Source organism: Lynx canadensis, chromosome A1 (genome assembly GCF_007474595.2).
Source record: "Lynx canadensis isolate LIC74 chromosome A1, mLynCan4.pri.v2, whole genome shotgun sequence".
Classification (NCBI taxonomy): Eukaryota; Metazoa; Chordata; class Mammalia; order Carnivora; family Felidae; genus Lynx; species Lynx canadensis.
The window spans coordinates 51,178,073-51,198,140 of NC_044303.2; the positions used below are offsets into that span (position 1 = coordinate 51,178,073).

The following is a 20,068-nucleotide window of genomic DNA, read 5'->3' on the forward strand; positions in this document are numbered from 1 at the left end:
AAATTTACTCTCTAAGAAACCATTGTGTTGGAAGTTTGAATTAGGGCTTTTTTTTAATTTTTTTTTTAACATTTATTTATTTTTGAGACAGAGACAGAGCAAGAACGGGGGAGGGTCAGAGAGAGAGGGAGACCCAGAATCTGAAACAGGCTCCAGGCTCTGAGCTGTCAGCACAGAGCCCAACGCGGGGCTCGAACCCACGGACACAAGATCATGAACTGAGCTGAAGTCAGAGGCTTAACCGACTGAGCCACCCAGGCGCCCCTTGAATTAGGGCTTTAAATATGTCCTCACTTACTAATTCTGGCTAGTATTAAGTAGACCCATAAAGTGTCATCAAATATATTTTAATATCCACATACAGGAAAATGGTCCAAAGGTTAAAACTACTAAACATTAAGTATTTGTAACTTTCAATATTGGCTCCTTTGAAATTAGAAAAAAAAAAGTCTTAGTAAACTTCAGTTTTATAATCTGAGACTTCAGTTCCTTTAAGATGACTTTTTTTTTTAAATAACTTGTTGGTATGTTATACAAAGAACAATGTTCCAAAACTACCACACATCTTTTCCCCTGTTCAGAGTCAAAGGCAAATGGGCTGGCCAAAGTTTGTTTCCAGCATCTGCCTATTTACCCTTCATTGTCCAAATAGTTTCCTGTGCTCTCAAACTTTCCTATCTACATTTTCTTTCCCCTACTTAAAACAAGATAGGCTATTACCCTTATATTCTTTTACTTGACTGATTATTCTAAGGATAAGCTTTTAGTTCACTTTTGGAGTAAAGGGCTTTGTGTCCATTTTATATGCCCTAAGATATGTCCTTATGTTTAAAGTAAAGCTGGGTGTCAGGAAGCAGGTAAGGTTTTTCTGGCTGCTTGATAACTTTAAAACCACAGATAAACTGAAGCTGGAGTCCGCAAAGATTGTTCCCAGCTACGTATGGGGTAGGGGTGACTTACAGCTTCTTACAAGACCTAGGTCACAGGGCACCTGGGTGGCTCAGTTGGTTGGATGTCCGACTTCCGCTCAGGTCATGATCTCACCCTTCATGGGTTCGAGCCCCACACCAGGCTCTGTGCTGACAGCTCAGAGCCTGGAACCTGCCTCAGATTCTGTGTCTCCCTCTCTTTCTGCCCCTCCCCGCTCGTACTCTGTGCCTCTCCCTCTCTCAAAAATAAATAAAAACGTTAAAAAAAAAAAAAAAAAAAGACCTAGTTCAGGCCTAAGCCTTGTTCACATCAACCCCTCCCATCTATCCTAAGCTTTTCCATAAATATAAAAAGTTATTTTTGAATGCAATAAATTGATTAATCTTTAGTCATGCCTTTTTTTTTCCTGATAGTATTGTTAAAATAGCCCAGATTACCAAGAGAAATTGAAGTTATCTTCTGGAAGCTGTTAAGACAGGAAATGAAAATAATTTCAATAGTTTAAGAACTAGTCTGATTGTAGGAATTTATATAAAACATTTCTCTATGAAAAGGATACCGGGGTTCAAAGGACTTTGACCAAGAATTCTATTTCAAAATCTGTTTTATAAATTCTTATTCTAAATTTTTTTTTTTTTTCCAACGTTTGTTTATTTTTGGGACAGAGAGAGACAGAGCATGAACGGGGGAGGGGCAGAGAGAGAGGGAGACACAGAATCGGAAACAGGCTCCAGGCTCTGAGCCATCAGCCCAGAGCCCGACGCGGGGCTCGAACTCACGGACCGCGAGATCGTGACCTGGCTGAAGTCGGACGCTTAACCGACTGCGCCACCCAGGCGCCCCTATAAATTCTTATTCTAAAAACAAAGAGCCTATTCTTTTTAATTTAACCATTTTCTGTATAAAATGTGAAAAATAAATTTATATTTCATGGCCAATTTTTATTTCCTATCACTTTAGTCATCAGAACTTATTTCTAAGAATAGATTTCATTTACCTTATCTTACATCTTTATAACAGTCATCCTACCATAAACTTATTCAAAATTAAACATTGTATTCATCAAATATAAATTTGAAACTAAACCCATAAATCTGTAAGTTTATCTTGTTGTAAAACCAAATATGTATGTTAGTGTCATTTTTAAAGACTATTAATAATACAACAGCATTAGTAACTATCTTTATTCTCAAATTGATAAAAGCATTTAACATATATACTTTACAATATAAACAAAGTAAGTGCTATGCATTTTGCTTATAAAGTGACTTAAAGTATTTCAAGCATTATATAATTCAATTTGTACAAAAAAGTAAATTTCCGAATAAAGCTTTGGTTAGTAGAACTGATTATGCACTGTCAAATCCATTTTCCAAAGTTGTTCAAGGGAAAAAAGGCTTCATCCACTATCACATGTACTTCTTGTACAAAGCTTTTTAACTATTTAGTAAGGGGAAAATATTACAATAATTGCTTTTAATTTCCCAGTCTGGATCAACCTTTTTTCTTCTCATTTACATGTGGCCGGAACACCATGACTTTTGAAAAGTATAAATTAGGTACAAAATCACCTTTTACTTTTTTTTTTTTTTTTAAGTTTTTTAACGTTTATTTATTTTTGAGACAGAGAGAGACAGAGCATGAACGGGGGGAGGGGCAGAGAGAGAGGGAGACACAGAATCGGAAACAGGCTCCAGGCTCTGAGCCATCAGCCCAGAGCCTGACGCGGGGCTCGAACTCACGGACCACGAGATCGTGACCTGGCTGAAGTCGGACGCTTAACCGACTGCGCCACCCAGGCGCCCCACCTTTTACTTTTTTCTTAGGAAGGTGATCTATTTAAAAAATAGATTCGATCTGTAAGACTGACAGCTTCCATTATTACCAAGATGCTTTCTAAAAGTTTCAAGCATTGCTATATTATTCCATTGGGGATAAATCACTTCTAATTTCCCTTAGGAAGGTAATGTCTACTAGCACTAGTGCTCAGAATCAAAGCTTATATAATATCTAAAAACAAAAACAAAACTAAATGTAGCCCCAAACTTAATATTCTTATAGCAATGTATGTTTTACCATTATTCATATGAAAGTAATAAAAATGCTACCTAACTTAAATAATATAAAATAGCATTGTAACCAAATTAACAATCACAAAACTGCAGACATTTTTCTATTAAAATTTTCCAGTCCACTGAGCAATATTTACTCAAAAATATGATTATGAACTTAAATATATCCTCTTTTAAGTTCACTTGTTTATACTGAACAAGTGGTGCTCCTTTTATGATTTTTGAAAATTCTACTTACATAACTATTTAATTCCAAAATGGAAAATGAACCATCACTAAAATTCACTGGAGAATATTCTTTCATGGAAATAACTTATAAACATTTTAAAGTTCTACCTTTAATTATTTCAATTTGGCTTTTTTAAATAGATAAGCTTTTCATTTCAATTACTGTATACTTCAAACCTAGCTTAAACAAAGATAAACAAAACCAAGGAGAACTGGCAAAGCATTCCTTGCTTTACATAGGATGCCTCAAAGTGTCACATACATAGTAACATATCACAGAAGAGAATTTATATGGTTTAGCAGATTATAGAGCAAACCTGAAAGTTTATACAAAACTAAACACTGCCTCGCTTCTATTCTGTTTATTTTCTTTTAATTTGATCTTGGCTCTGTTTATTATCTGTCTATAATAACCATTGTGTGACACATACCAGTTTTCTAAGAAATCCAATTACTTATACATACCTCTTCAAACAGCTCTGTAACATATTTGAGAACATTCAACCAATCTCTTTCATTCAATATGATACAGCCTACGTTTTTCTCACAAAATGCTCACTGTCCTGAGCTATATTAAACACCTTATAACAGGTGTATGTATAACTGAAGACCCTAAAATGTCAAGTTTACATTTAAAAAAAAATGCATAGAGAACATAACATTTGGAAAACTTCTTAGTACTCACTTCTCGGATATTATAATATATAGGTGTTGTTTCTTTCAGACTGTAAAATGTTTCATCTTTATAATTGACTTACTTTCAGATCTGAACCACAGTTTAAAAAATTTTTCTGAGATTTGACTGCTGTTAGGCTAAAGAAACAGATGAAGTTTTCTGACCAAAACTGGTCCATGGGTCTTCCAATAAACAATCCTTATATATTCAATGCAGATATCAAATTTCCATGCCACAAAATAGAATTACATCAGAACTACAAGAAATAAACTCTTATCATAATACAGTATTCTTAACATAAAGGTGCTATTCATCATGCCCTACATCATTCAGTCTTTACCAAGTGGGCATCATGTCTGGAAACCACACCCTACCAAGATGCTTGGACACCTCCCAATGGATTTGCTCCAGGCTATATTTTTGGTCAGGAATTAATACTTCTTCCATAATGGATAATTGAGACAGGCGGCCACCACACATCTTCACAAACTCAACAAAGGCACTACATGAGACTTCACATTCTCCTAGTCCAATAGCTGACAAATTTTTACAACGTTCTGCAATGCGAATTAACTCTTCATCAAGTGGCCGTAAGCCATTAGCACACACTACTAGTTCAACTAGTCTAGGGCATGTCATTCCCACACGGCCAAGCACATCTTTGCTTACTGATCTCCCAAAGTAAAGATGGGTGGCAGGTATTTCATACCGAAAGAATGGATCAAATTCCTCTTCATATAAAAAAAAATACATCACTAAGTTCACTTTTGGTGAATGTCTGATGAAAGCATCCCAGCTGCTTTTCTGAATAGTATGGAAGTGTGTCTGTCCAGGATTCTCACTGACTACATCAATGCGCAAATGTTCTAATCGAACGTGTTTTTCAGAAGATAAAGCCAGCAGCAATTCATCACTTAACAAGTGGTAATTCAGGGCCAGTTCACGTAAGCCGTGACATTGATCAGCCACACAAAGGATACCTAGGAAGAAATAGTGTCTAATTATTTACAAATTTTTGTACGAGTTCATCACCTGTTCAAAAAATTTAATCAAATGCATGTCTCAAAATTTTACCATATTTCCCTATCATAAAGCTATACAATTTAAAATTTAGTTATATGGTTGAACTAGCAGAAAGTCACATTTAAAAACCTACTACTAAATCTGTCTATAAGAAAATGAGACTAATTCTAAACCTGATACCATAAAAAGAAATAAAGCTCACTTATAAACTTACAACAATTATAAATTTGTTTTACAGTTTATTTATTTAGAGAGAGAGTGCGAGTAGGGGAGGGGCAGAGAGAGAGGGCGAAAGAGAATCCCAAGGAGGCTCCAGATGCCAGTGCTGAGCCCAATGCGGGGCTCGAATCATGAAATCGTATGACCATGACCTGAGCCGAAACCAAGAGTCAGACGCTTAACCAACTGAGCCACCCAGGTGTTCCAACAATTATAAATTATTAATAAATACAGATGACCCTTAAACTACACAGGGGTTAGGGGCACTGACTCCTGTATAGTTGAAAATCTATGTATAACTTTTGACTCCTCACTTAATTACTAATAGCCTAGTGTTAGCCAGATGCCTTACTGATAACATAAACAGTCAATATATATTTACTTATATTCTTACAACATTCTTACAATAAGAATACTACATTCTTACAACAAAGCTAGAGAAAAGAAAATCATAAAAGGAAATATATTTACAGTATAATATTGTATTTACTGAAAAAAATCCACAGGTATATGGACCCACAGTTCAAACCCATGTTGTTCAAGGATTAGCTACATGTACCATAACTAACGTTTACCCCAGTAATGCATGGACAGTGTTATATTTTTTTTAAAAACTGATTATAAACACCAAACCTATAGGTTAAGCAAGAAAAATTACATGATCATCACTACAGAGGCCAAAAGACATTTCTGGAAATTAAAAATTTAATTCTAATTAAAAAGAAAAAAAAGGTAAAGCCACATAAAAGAATCTATGTAACTAAAACATTTGAAAGGTTGTTAAAAAAGATTTCTATCGGGGCTCCTGGGTGGCTCAGTCGGTTAAGCGTCCGACTTCGGCTCAGGTCATGATCTTGCGGTTCGTGAGTTCAAGCCCCGCGTCGGGCTCTGTGCTAACAGCTCAGAGCCTGGAGACTGTTTCAGATTCTGTGCCTCCTGCTCTCTCTCTGACCCTCCCCTGTTCATGCTCTGTCTCTCTCTGTCTCAAAAATAAATGAACGTTAAAAAAAAAAAAAAAGATTTTTATCAAGGGAGCAAAATTTTTTTAACAGCTTATTAGTGTCTAATAAACTCAACAAATTTCTCAGAAAAAAATACCAAGATACCACTAGATAAATGAGTCAAAGGTAACCAATTCACATTAATGGAAATAGTAATTATAACAAATTCTTAACATATCCAGAAAGCAGTTCCATAAATGGTCCCTATACTTAGCATGCTATGCTTCAGAACTGCCCAAACCCCTATCAAGCAGATCTTACCAAAGGTCAGCATCTGATTTCTGAAATGGCCTAATACTAAAATTCTACCCCAGACAGCCTATATATAGTACTTGATAAACGACCCATTCAAACCATTTCTTTCTGGTGTTTAGAAACAAGGATAGGAACAAAACACACATCATATTATCTATTATTTATTGTACAGTATGATATGTCAGGTACTAAATATACTCAAAAATCTAGAAAAATAAATTATTTCTATTTTGAAGTTGATGCAACTAAAGACAAACACAAACTGAGTGACTCTTAAGTTCATGTGCTTAACTACTGCTTGAGAAGTGACAAGACAGAGGCACCAATAAGCCAAAGCTTAAAAGCAGTGGGAGGAGATATAGGCAACAGAATCAGTAAAGAGGTAAACTGAATCACCAGTGTAAGAGTCACCAAAAGACATCTGTGCTTTACTATTCAGCCACTACAAAGTTTCTGTTCTCTACAAGGTTTCTGTGTACTTTGAAATAAACCTTCATAACCTGAGCACTTCTGTTCTTTGCAATCTTAGCTTGATATAAAAAGAAAATAAATACACAGGGAATGGAAACCAAAGATGCAAATAAAAGAAACTGAGATATCATTTAGTAACTATTAAAGCAGTTGTGGCGGGCATAATTCTAAAAGTCCAAGTCCCCAAGATTCTACAACCTAATCCCCAGCACCTGTAATGTGAGGAGATACCACTCCAATGATTATATTATATAGCACAGTTGGCTTTAAAACAAGATTGTCCAGGCAGTTCTAATCTAATCACATGAGCCCTTTAAAAGCTGAGTTTTCTTTGGCCAGTTTCAGAAAAGAAGTCAGACTCACAGCTTCCCTGGCTAAGCAGAGAAGCTAGCGAAGCAATGGCTATATCTGTGACCTACAGAGCTTGACACTACCAAATGAGTGCTGGTTTAATGTGCTAAATTTGTAGTTGTTGGTTATGCAGCAATAGGAAACTTAATTAAACAGTTACTATGTAATTCAGCAATTCCACTCCTAGGTATATACCCAAAAGAAATTACACCATTTATCTACACAAAATCTTACACAGGAATTTTCATAGCAGCATCATTCATAACAGTCAAAAGGTGGAAACAATGCAAATATCCATCAAATGATCAATAGATAAATGTGGTACAATCCATACAATGGAATATTATTTGGCAATAAAAAGAAATGAAACACTGATACATGCTAAAAAGTGTATAGAAATTCATTGTTGGTACTATTGTAAATTCACACAACTCATTTAGAAGAAAATACAGCAAAAAGCTGTATATAAAAAAGATCTGGACCCTCTGATCTACTTCTCCACTTTACCATCTGTCCTATGGAAGAAACTGGTAGAAGCAAACTGCTTCGTGCCAAAATGGTTCATTTTTTAAATCACAGCAAAAATGTAGAAACAAGTATCCAACCTTAAAAGAATTATAAGACAAATGTTGGCTTACCAACAACATAGAACACTAAGTAACTAAATGTTCATTAGTTCAACTAATAATGAATGTCAAGCACTGGTGCTAAGATGGTAAAGATGCAACATGAACAAGACATCCTTATCATAATAGCAGGCAGCAGAGAATTAAACAAGAATGCTCTGGGTGTCCTAGCAAGGGGATCAGGGAAGATTTCCCAGAACTAACACAGTAAGACATAAAGAATTAGAAGTATCAAGCTAGGGCAAAAGATAGGGGAGAAGGAAAGCGAACTTTATTTCCTGTGTGAACACCCACACATGGAAGAAACACAAGCATTCCAAGAACTGAAGCATTCCAAGCCTTCAGGTCAACATACAGTATGCAAGTAAGGTAACATCTTAAAGGATGAAGCCCCATAGAGAGGCAAGGGCTAGATCATATGGGACCTTGTCAGCCTCAGTAAGGAGTTTGGATCTTATCTAAAGCATAGTGAGAACATTTGAAGAAAACTGGAGAAAAATATCTGATTTATATTTTAGAAAGATTACTCTGTAGCAAAGAAATCACATTAGAGAAGAATAAGCTGCAAGTAAGGAAATCAGTGTAAGAGGGTACTGCACAAAGATTACAGAGACCTGTACTACAGGAGTAAGAGTGGAGATGAAGAAGGCAGAGTGTCTTAGTTCAAGTTGCTTAACAGAATACCACAGACAGGGTGGCTTAAGCAATAAACATTTACTCTTCACAGTTCTGGAGCCTGGAAGTCCAATCTGGATGGTCAGGTTCTGATGAGGACCACAACTCTTCCTGGCTTGCGGATAGCCACCTTCTTGCTGTATCTTCACATGGTGAAAAAGAGATCATCTCTCTCCTGCCTCTTCTTATAAGGGCACTAATGCCATTTATGAGACCTCCACCCTCATGACCTAACTATCTCCCAACCGAACTCCAAATACTACCACACTGCAGCTTAGAGCTTTAGCAATATGTATAGAAGGGGATCAGAATAAATCATCAGTCCACAGTGTAGACTCAAGGCCTATTTCGATGATGGAATCATCAGACCTTGGTGACTGAAAGGATGTAGAAAGTAAGGGTAGGAAGAATCAAGGATGTCTGTCAGGTCCCTGACAACCAGATGGATGGAACCATTTACTGAGATAGCACAAAGGAAAAAGCAAGAGATTTAGACAGGGGGAGAAGAAAGTTCATTCATCTGAAGCACCAGTGAGACATTCTAGAGGAACTGGGCCACTGGCAGCTCAACACATAGCTCTGGAGTTCCAGAGACACTGTAAGTGGGAAGTATTAACATACAGAATGTAACTGACACAACAGATGATGACGACAGCCCAGAGTTTACATAGTAAAACAAAAAAGGACTCAGCACAGAACACAGTGAAACACCAAAATTTAAGGAATGAAAAGAGAAATCAGCAAAAGAAATGGTAGGAACAATCACAGAAGAAGGAAAACGACATAATATGGTATCAGAGTCAACAGTCACTAGCGTTGAATGGTGCCTAAACATCAAGCAGTAGACAATTGTAAGGACTATATAAAATAGGAGAAAAGTTTGATAAAATATTCAGTGACTAAAGAACAGAAAAAAATCCTTGATTTCAACTTAGAAAAAGAAATAGTTTTGCATAGTCCCAATATGCAAAATATGGATAGAAAGTAAATATGCAAATATATTAAATTTTAAATTATAATCGTCTAAGGTTATACTCTTAAATTTAAAAGTATTTGAGGTGTACAACTTGCCCAAAAGCCATGAGGTAATAAGACCAAGCAAGTTTATACTACCCTCTCAGAATTGATGTGTATATTTAATAAAAGTAAATTAACATGAGATGTACCAGGATAAAAACAATAATGAACTCATAGTCTCACTGAGAACCCAGAGACCCAAAAGCTCTCATAGAGTGTGGGAAGTGCTGAAGTTACATTCAGAGTGCTATGGAAACAACACATGGTGGTTCTAAACCAGAGAGGAGAAAATAAGAACAAAACCAGATCATCTGAGTTGAATTCTGAAGGCTGGCCTGGACTTGGCTAGATGAAGAAGTGGGAGGAAAAAACATATTCCACAAGTACAGTGTACTAACCACACACACACAGGTACAAAGAACCTTAGTTATTATAGGACTCAAGTAAAAGCTACACAGGAATGAGTAACAAACAAGATTAAAGAGATAGGTGGAGGTGAGGATACAAAGGACCTTGTACAGTATGAAGCTACGAGGTATGGACCTCACTCCCATGGCAACCCATACAGTAAATAGAAAATGTGACCAAGGTCATGTAAGAAGTAACTGCCAAAAGTCCATTCTTCCTAAGTTCCAGACTGTTTAGATTATCACCTTCAGTAAAAATCTAGAAGTGGCAGAAGCAGCTAGGGAAATACTGCAATAGACTAGCCATTCCTGTCACCAAGACCTTCCCTGTAGGAGACAAAGAACACTAAGAAATCTCCATCCAAGAAGAAATCACTTTCTTGGGGGAAGTCCGGGCTTTAGTCATGGCAAGAAGGTAGGAAGTATTTTGTAAAGATATCAAGGATTTAACACTGTCTTTTAAAAACGGGTTTCCCAAGTAACACAGCCAAAAGACTGGGAGGGATGTCAACAGTGGGAGGATATGTCAGAAGTGAAGCATCAGAAAGTAATAATACCAAGTGTGAGTTTATACTTATTTTATAATACAAACTATTTGGAATTTAAATAATCTGAAACTGAATAATGCAGTAATGCTTAGAAAATTCTATATAAGAAAAGTTGGAAAGAGCTTTCACAATGCTATTCCCCATTTGATGGGTTCTTGGCTCCAAGATTCAAGTTAGGAAAAGGGTTATCTTGCAAAATGTTAAGGTGGCTACTTCAGCACAACTCTCCTCCCTCTACATAGTGAGAAGAAAAGCAATTATGAGATTGCTCTGATTCAAAACCTACCCTGCTGGCTCAACTACAATTAAAGAAAGTTCTATATTATCTAAAGGGCACCTCAGGCAAATCTAATACTGTCCTTTTTTTTTTTTTTAATCCATATTCTAACACAGTTTGGACACAAGCTGACAAGTAAGAGCAAAAAATAAGTTGAAAATAAGTGTCTGGGCTAGGAATGTTACAGAAATTTATGTTACTGTATCATGACATTAAAAATGTTTATGCAAAAGGGATGAAATAATCATATTAACCCACCCTCAAGGTTAATGATCAGTTTTTAATTCGATAAATACATCAGTCCATTTTAGTAAAATGTTACCTGGCAAAAAACACAACATACCTGCTGGAGAGACATGAGGACAGCTGCTCATTTTCAGCAGCTTGAGTGTATCGCTGTTGTTGGCCACTAGTACTTTGAGGGATGGATCATCTACTGGGGTATCATCTATCTTAAGCGACGACAAGGATTTGGAATTTACAAACACTACTGTCAGTGCAGAAATAAAGTGAGACTAAAAAGCAAAAAAATGGAAACAGTTTCAACTTTCAGGCATGAGAATTGAGGGGTGTTCACATAAGACATATAGTTCACATATAGTTCATCTGAACCCTAATGATGTATCCCATAACTGTTTTAGGGGTAGCATCCTTTCACTCTGTTGTTGGGGATATGGTAAAAAAGGGAGGTGACTATTTGCTATCTTTGAGAAAAGTCTTTTTACCTGTAGCAAAATGAGATTTCAAGCCTCTAAATCACAATAATCACTGGTAAGTAAAAAGTAAAAAGATGAATTACAGAATCGGGGATGAGAATACCTCCAGTGTTTTGTAACACTGAACTGCATTCTTTTTTGGTCTGATAGTTAACCATTAAAATAGTAATAAAATTACTAGCATAATCATTAGAAATTAGAATATCAACTCAGGCTCACTTGAAACAAAAAAGCTCACAGAAAATTTGATTCTAAAATAAGCAAAATCATACCTAAATAAAATTCCAAGTTTAAAACTCCTTTAAATATGTTAAATTATCTACAGTATTTTCAAGCCATTCATTTTAATGTATTTTTCCACAAATATACCAATTATTATTCCATTTATTATATACATGTAATTATCTTTTGGACACAGAATCTGACCTCAAGGAACCACTGTAGGGCAACAGGAATTAAAGCATGGTCAGAGTATGTAATGTGGAATCAGCTAAAACCAATGGACAAAGGATCCAGTAGGAAAGAGAGGTCAACATATGCTCCAACACCTTCCTCTACATAACCAATCTCACCCTCCACTTACCTTTATAAATTCACTACAGCAATGAAAAGGAATGAGGGCAAGCTAACAGCCAAGAAAGTACAAAGAAACACCATTTCCATGATCACATTCGCTAACTTAATTTTCCTCTACAATTAAATAACTGGTTAACTACTTAAATTTTGATTAGGTAACTTTTTGCCAATTTAAATGTTAACTCTTTCTAATATTTTCACCTCAAACTCAATTATACCTTGTACAGTCCCATTTCATTAGTATACTCATGACTGCATCCTCATGACTGCATCCCTGCCTTTTTTTTCCATTTCCCTCAGATTTATCTGAGGTCAAATATACTTCTTTCATGTTTTCTACAGTTCTTCCAGGACTTCCAAAGTACAGTAACACCCTACTTCAATCTTCTACAAGAGCCAAAATGGGGCGGGGGGGAGCGAGGTGAAGAACAACATAAGCATTTTAGGCCCATTTAATAAGGAAGGAAGCCATCCCAGATGCATCATAGTTCCCAAAGACAAAACTACTTCATGTAACTACAGTACTACTAGTACTAGATCTGTATAATGATAATCTTGAGTAACAAGAAAAAAAGGAAATTAAATTTGTTCAGCATACCTTTTCATGTGGTATATTTTACTATACCATATCTATTTGTTTTTTTAACTATGGTATGTACACAGAAAATCAATTCAAAATATATCATTTCCCATATGAAGCTTGAACAAGGTGCTACTATACCATATAAGTCAGTCCTCTGTCTTAATAAGAATCTCCTGGATGTCTCATAGGAAGGGGAAATTTGAAACAGGGAATGTAACCCAAAATTTCCAAGTTTCTTAGGTGATTTTTATGCACATTAAGTTCAAGAACCTCAGTGCTCTGACTCATGTACTTAGAATCTTAAAATGCTGAACAGAATCTCTTACCTATTTCCCTTATTTTATAGGAGGAAAATGTTTTAACTCAAATGTATGTATTTAAAGAACCTTTTTAAACACCAATTAAGACTTTGAAATCAACTGGTGATACATTTGTTACAAATATTCCATTCCATAACCACCTGAGTTATAATACACACTCAACTTAGTACTATTTCTTCCTGAATCATTCTAGTAAATTAAACTGTTAGATATGTAAAGGGGTATCTATATCTTAGTTTGCAGTGTACTCTGAAAAAAACCTTTCAAATTACTGTTGCATGCTAACCTACCCAACATTAGTTAACATACTCAGGAGGCCTTTATCAGCTGCCTTCTAAAAATGCACTTATTTTTTTTTCTATTTTAAGAGTCTAGTTATTAGAGACACTATCTTATTATACGCAGGATCATGTTAGAACATATATATGAACATAAATAGTTCACTGTTCACCAAAAAAAAAAAAAAAGCTTTCTTTAAATAAAATCTGTAAAGGGGTGCCTGGGTGGCTCAGTCGGTTAAGCGGCCGACTTCGGCTCAGGTCATGATTTCGCGGTCCGTGAGTTTGAGCCCTGCATCGGGCTCTGTGCTGACAGCTCAGAGCCTGGAGCCTGTTTCAGATTCTGTGTCTCCCTCTCTCTGACCCTCCCCCGTTCATGCTCTCTGTCTCAAAAATATATTAAAAAAAAAAAAAAAAGTTAAAATAAATAAATAAATAAATAAAATCTGTAAAGTAATCCAAGTATACTAAATTTGCTCAGGAATAAATCTATACACAATTACCAGAAGATTTTATAAATAAGCTATACCTGTTCTCACTACTGGCACTGTCTACTTTTCTTTGATTGTAATTTCACAAATCTGCTCTGAAAGTCCAAAAAGGAGCTGCTATATGTCTTTTTCCTAATTTGCTTCTCAGTTTTAGTCACTTTTAGTACATCTCTTTGCTGAATCCTCTGCAAATTCACTCACTCTTTAACTTTTCCCATCAAGAAGCACAAGGTGATTAGAAAAAGGAAAAGCTTTATTAAAACTCCTATTGCCTGACATTCTAAATAAATAGTAACTAGTTTTCCATTATGTATACTATTTTTCTTACACTCCCATGGTCACTACAAGAAATGACCACTACAAGGGCAGGGCTTCTATCGGATTTCTCAGTAACTGCCAACAACATAAAACCAGCAAATACCTTTGGTAAATCCATAAAGCTTGGCCGAGCCGTTGAAATAAGTCCAAGTGTTTTTAATGAGCAATTTACCAGTTGTGATAATATATCACAAGCTGCTTCAGCTGATTCTTTGCTGCTGTCCACCTTAGAAAAGAACACACCATTTACCTATGCATATATTTACATTTCTCTGTGTAACCTTAATTTTACAGAAGAAACAGTTATTAGTTTATTACATTATAAATAATCTCCATCTAAGAAGGAATGATGTGAGAGCAGACAAGACTAGTTTTGGCAAAGAACTTGAATTAAGAACCACTGCTTTATCTAGGTTTAATGTGACCTGTTAAATAAATGCTAGCTATGGGTAATCAGGTATTCATGTGTTACTTTTCAAAAATTATCAGGTAGGTTAAAGATTTAGTAAACATGCCTACATTCCATTATTCATCCCCAAAACAAAATACTATAAGCCTCTGTACTCCTATAAACCACTGTGATTCCTTAAACTACTCTAGACATCTCAAAAAACCACCCCACTTCAATTATCTCATCACTGCATGAATTCCAGTATGTCCCTTCTGGCAATGAAAAGAAACAAACGGTTCTCTTTGGCATTCTTCCACGTCCTTTTTTCTATTTCTCTCTAAAATATATTCATCTAAACCTTTTACATAAAATTTCTTAGGGATGCCTGGGTGGCTCAGTCGATTAAGCATCCACTTCGGCTCAGGTCATGGGGTTTGTGAGTTCAAGCCCATGCTGGGCTCTGTGCTGACAGCTTGGAGCCCGGAGCCTGCTTCAGATTCTGGGTCTCCCTCTCTCTCTGCCCCTCCCCCGCTCATGCTCACTCACTCTCTCTCAATAACAAACATTAAAAAATTTTTTTTATCTCCTTTTTCTTTGAAAACCCCATATCATAAAGCCATCAATAAGCAGAATTCAGTCTCTATTAAACAGTAATAGCAATTAAGTTTTAGTCAATCATAATCTCCATTTTTTTTTTTAAGAGAGTGAGCACAAGCAGGGGAGATGGGCAGAGGGAGAGAGAGAATCTTAAGCAGGCTCCACACTGAGCATGGAGCCCAATGCGGACTTGATCCCACAACCCTGGGATTATGACCTGAACGAAAGCAAGAGTCAGACGCTCAAATGACCGAGCCACCCAGGCACCCCTTCACATTTTTTATTTATTTTATTGTATATTTTTTCCTCAAACTTATTGAAAATAATTCAATGTGACTGACAGCTTTAGTAAATGATTTATGCTTATTTAGTAGCTGCTTCTGTTCTTTTAATAAATTATGAATAATTATGATAAAAATAAAAAAATAACTTAAAAATTATGATAAAAGTAACAGCTGGAATTAGTTCTGCAGCTTCTAAATGATATAAAAAGTATTTTTTTTAATGTTTATTTATTTTTGAGAGACAGAGACAGACTGGGAGCAGGAGACGGGCAGAGAGAGAAGGAGACACAGAATCCGAAGCAGGCTCCAGGCTCTGAGCTGTCAGCACAGAGCCCAACGCGAGGCTCGAACTCAAAAACAGCGAGATCATGACCTGAGCCGAAGTCGGATGCTTAACCGAATGAGCCACCCAGGTGCCCCTCTGCACTTCTAATGTATACAACAATTCTAATCATTAAGAACTTTCTCTAAAAAGGCAATATTTTAAAAACATGAGAACATATTTTGGCTTAGGATAAAAAAAGCCACTGAATATACTTTATTTTTTAAAAGGATTTAAAGTATTACCTTGAAGCTGACATATTGCAGATGGTTTGAATGTCTTTTAATAATCTGTTTGATCAGCTCCGGGTGTGTAGCTTTCAAGTAAGATGTAGCTGGCTGATTCAGTTCAAATTCAAAACATCTCCACAAGTCAGGCATGTGAAATACCTGGTTCCAGTTGCGGCAAACTTGTGAAGCATGAGCCCGGTCAAGAAGAGGCAAATACTTAAATACTTGGAGAATAATGTCCTGAAGGAGATTACCCCAATCACAAGTCTGAGATTGCTCATTTGTAGTCCTCAGTTTCTTAGATTTCTCTGCAGTACCTTCTTCTGATAAATTATGGTCACTATCTCTTCCTCCTCGTTTCATCCTATTCAGAAAAATGCATCATTTTTTTCATACTTAACTTTTGAATAGCAATAAATCCAACATTCGTTTTGCCACTGAGATACATATATGGATGTTTATAAATGCAAACACAAACATGAGGAACTGGACCAGTAATTCAAGAATATCCAAACAAAATATAATGAAAAGTGCCAGTGGAGACCAACTGTTGTTTTACAAATTCTATACAGGTATTTTTAAACATTTGTGTTTATACTGTACTATTGGCAGGGGGAGGGAGAGATATCATGATTTTGAAACTAAACCAAAAATTATAGTCAACTAAAAGCAGTATTAAAAAAAAAAACAAACCCCTACAGTGACACCTGCTAAAGCTTTCTTAAAAGTCATCTAAGGATACCTGCTATATTTGAGTTCTGGAATTCAAGGAACCACAGTCCCAGGAATCTAGAGAAGATACGAATTAAGTAGCCAATAGATCTCTCCACGTTGAAGAGTCTGTAATATGTTACTGCCAGACACAATCTCTACTTAAGATAAGCAAACCCATCCCTACTATGCATGGTTTGGTCTGAAATGTGGTTTCTTCTTCCAACACATCTCTTAGTATGGCAATGTTTACCCTAAGTTGTATTTCCGAATGATAGGTATATGTTTATTCTGTGTATTTGTACGATCTTCATTGCATTTGTTTCTTTGAAATAGTCTTCTTGCAAAATAGTAGTATGGTTAAAAGAATGGGCTCTGGAATCAAGCTCCCTGGGTTTGAATTATGGCTCTACCTCTCCCTGGTTATGTGGCCTTGAACAAATTATTTGGCCTTCCTGTGCTTTGTTATTATCCCCACTTTGTAAAGTGGGGATAATAACACACAGGATTCTTGTGAGGAATTAAACAGTAGGGCTTAAAAAGAGAGGATGTTGAACTCAAATACAGGAAAGTAGTCCAGTATTAAAGACTTTAAAGTGTATGACAAAGAAATGAAACGTGTGAGAAAATACAAGAACACATGCTTATATATGAGAAACACACACTGGTACTGGATTCACCACACTAAGGTAGTAACTAACCATAATTAAGTGGGATTATACTGTACCATATTATATAAATACAGTAGTAGGATGATAGTGGTGGCATTACAGGTGAATTTTTTTTTTTTTTTTTTTTTTTGCCAGAGAGAGCACAAGCAGGGGAAGGGCAGAGAGAGATGGAGAGAAAATCCCAAGCAGGTTCCACGCTGTCAGCACGGAGCCCAAGGTAGGGCTCCAACTCACCAACCATTGAGATCGTGACCTAAGCTGAAATCAAGAGTTGGACACTTAACCACCAAGTCACCCAGGTACCCCTATCTCATACACATTCCTTTTAACGTCAATGAATTACATTGTAATCAGACAAACAGGTCTTGTTTTGATTTGTTATCTGGAAAAATAAGTATTGCAAACTAAGGGGGGTAATTGCAGACTACTCACTAGTACCCCTTTAGTTTAGAGCCTGCGACACTTTTATATCTACAGAGTAGTTCTGGCAGAGTGGTAGTTTGGATTTGGAGTCATAGCTTTTGAAAAGGATGGCTTGTGGCTCCAACTCCCTTCTTCTGGCATATCTGTGTATAAGAATTTGATTCCTGTGTGGGATGAAGGATGTGTATGTGTATGACTCTTAACCAAATACATCTCTGTGGGATCTCTTTACCCAATAGCCAGTAAAACTTGTGAAAGGGACTTGGGGCTGGAAGGAAACAAAACGGCAAAGCCTCCTGGCCTTCTTGCCGTTAAAATCTGCCCAGGAGATCTCAGCATGTATGCAATGAATTCCTCATTGATCCTACTTCCAAGTCTGTGAGTTGGATGATGTAAATGAAGTGAAGTAAATGATGTATATTCTACTGAGCAAGGAGAGAAGAAAGGAGAACACAGAATGACAAAGGTGATGGCAAGAGGGTAGTTTTATGGAACATTAAAACTTACTTGTGAATCTGAGAATACGTTTTGTAATGTGTTTAGTGAAAAGGTAGTATAATCCACAATATAACCTTTAATATAAAAAAAATCTCTTCTAGTAATAATGTCTCACTAGTAACAGTGTCATTATGACCCATTTTTCTGCTTTACCTTATCCTGAAGGCTTAATTTTAGCATAGAAAATATGGGTCAAAGAACAAAGAACAAAATCATAATGTGGCTTATAATTTTTCTGACTACCTGAAACATAATTTTGAAATACGGAGATTCAAAAAAGAATGAAACTGTCTTTATAATTTCTTCTCCTTAATAGAGCACCCAAACCAGACCTCTTCAAGGCTCCAGCAGTTCAATTTCAAATTGCAACTTTTCTAGGCCCCAAATAATTGATGCAACTTAGGTCACTAGAGTATTTGGTGAGAGACTGATATTATGAAGCACCAAAAGAAAAAAAAAAAACCATTAATGAGGAAAAACTAGAGTAGTTGAGCAGCACAGGGAGTTACTGAACTAATCTTAATATTTCCATACCCTCGGAAAGTAGTAGTAAATTTGTTCATCAGAGAAAGAGTGGAGAATACTTCAGCTGTGTGTCCATCACTGTATTAAACACTTTTAGTAAACTGTACATGTAGCACTTTTAAAAGCCCATTTGTACACAGCTCTAAAAAGCTTGTTTTGGCATCACATTTCCTTTCCATTTGCCTAATATCAAAATTAACTTGCATTCTTTGGCTGGAATACAAGAAAAAAAAAAAAACAGTGGGACGAGATTAACTCTCAGAGATGGTACGAAGAGTGTGGTGGCGAAAATGTGTCTAGGTGTCATTTGTAGATAACTCGGAGTTGATGGCATTTTTATAAATATTTCAAAAGAGGAGGACAAAAAGACTCTATTTAAAAGATCTGGCTCACTGAAAGAATTGGACATCAGCAGCAACAAAATAATAGTAATCTAACCTCTTAGCTTGGAGACGCAGGTCAATCACTGAATAGGCTGCTTCCTGATCCCAGTGGCCAGCCCCACCTGAACCCGCTGCCCACGCCTAAGGCAGGCGCCAAGCGGCTCCTCCTCACAAGCGACCAAGTTTTCCACTGGGCTCCGGGACCGGGACGTCCCCTCCTCCCGCGCCACCTCCACGGATTGGCTCTCCCTGACGTTTCTCACGCGCTCTACCGTGAGCAGTGTTTTGACATCTTTAACGCCCCTCGTTTTTTCAAGCTACACGCACGGGCACAGCCCACGCCGGGAAGAGCCTGGCAAAGTGCGAGCTCTAAGGTGCCTGTCGCCAACCCTGCCAAGGGTAATAAAACCGGGCGACAGCAGCCGCGAGCCCGCATTCACACCACGCCTTGTTGACATGTTTTGAAGCAGGCATCGCGGGGAAACGCCCCCAAGCAGGCTCTAAGGTCTGGGCGCCGCGCCCGGGACCCCGCGCCCCCGATCCGCCCTGCCGCCCACGAAGGTCGGCGGACCCACCCCAGCCCCGCAGTCACAGCGGGGCTCCGGCCCTGCCCCTCCGCCGTTACCTGCTGCCGGGGGCGGCTTCCCCCAAGCACCACCCCGGGCTCCGAGGACGGCGGCGGCTGGTCCCGCGGCTCTCACATGAGGCCCCCAGGGAGCCCCGCTTCGCGCTCCCGCCGCCGCGACCCCCCACGCTCAGCCCGCATCCGAGGCGCTGGTCCCGCGGCGGACGCCAATGCGGCTCCACCTTTGCGGTTCTGGCTGCTCCAGGAGAAGCCTCCTTTCTCAGTCCCACGCAACCCACGTTCTCCTTCCGGGACCCCTCGTAGCTGCGAAAGCCTCCTTCGGCGAGCCGCGGCCACCGCGTAGGGCCCCGCCGCCTCGGCCCACACAGCGACTCCAAAATGGCGCCTGG

The 20,068-nt window shown here is 37.6% G+C and overlaps 1 protein-coding gene across 2 annotated transcripts; it reads right to left on the reverse strand.

The window, feature by feature from the left end:
- Nucleotides 1-2,098: 2,098 nt before the first annotated feature.
- Nucleotides 2,099-20,068, reverse strand: FBXL3 (F-box and leucine rich repeat protein 3). Of its 2 annotated transcripts, none has more exons than XM_030312256.1 (6): nt 19,719-20,068; nt 15,898-16,246; nt 14,162-14,284; nt 11,120-11,291; nt 2,739-4,886; nt 2,099-2,501 (listed from the first exon to the last, which is right to left on the reverse strand). In XM_030312256.1, the coding sequence occupies exons 2-5, from the start codon at nt 16,243-16,245 to the stop codon at nt 4,243-4,245; spliced, it is 1,287 nt and encodes a 428-aa protein (XP_030168116.1). In that variant the 5' UTR covers nt 16,246; nt 19,719-20,068; the 3' UTR covers nt 2,099-2,501; nt 2,739-4,242. The 2 variants fall into 2 exon arrangements, with proteins under 2 accessions (XP_030168116.1, XP_030168106.1); XM_030312246.1 differs by lacking the exon at nt 19,719-20,068 and adding an exon at nt 18,720-19,534.

Bases quoted from the DNA above. Each gene is read 5' to 3' on its own strand.
- FBXL3 (XM_030312246.1), bottom strand. From the start codon at position 18,748: ATGAACAAATTTACTACTACTTTCCGAGG. The intron at 14,285-15,897 runs GTAATACTTTAA...TTCTTTTCTAAG, and splicing joins TGCAATATGTCAGCTTCAAG to GTGGACAGCAGCAAAGAATC. The intron at 11,292-14,161 runs GTATTTGCTGGT...TTTGCTTTTTAG, and splicing joins GCTTTATGGATTTACCAAAG to TCTCACTTTATTTCTGCACT.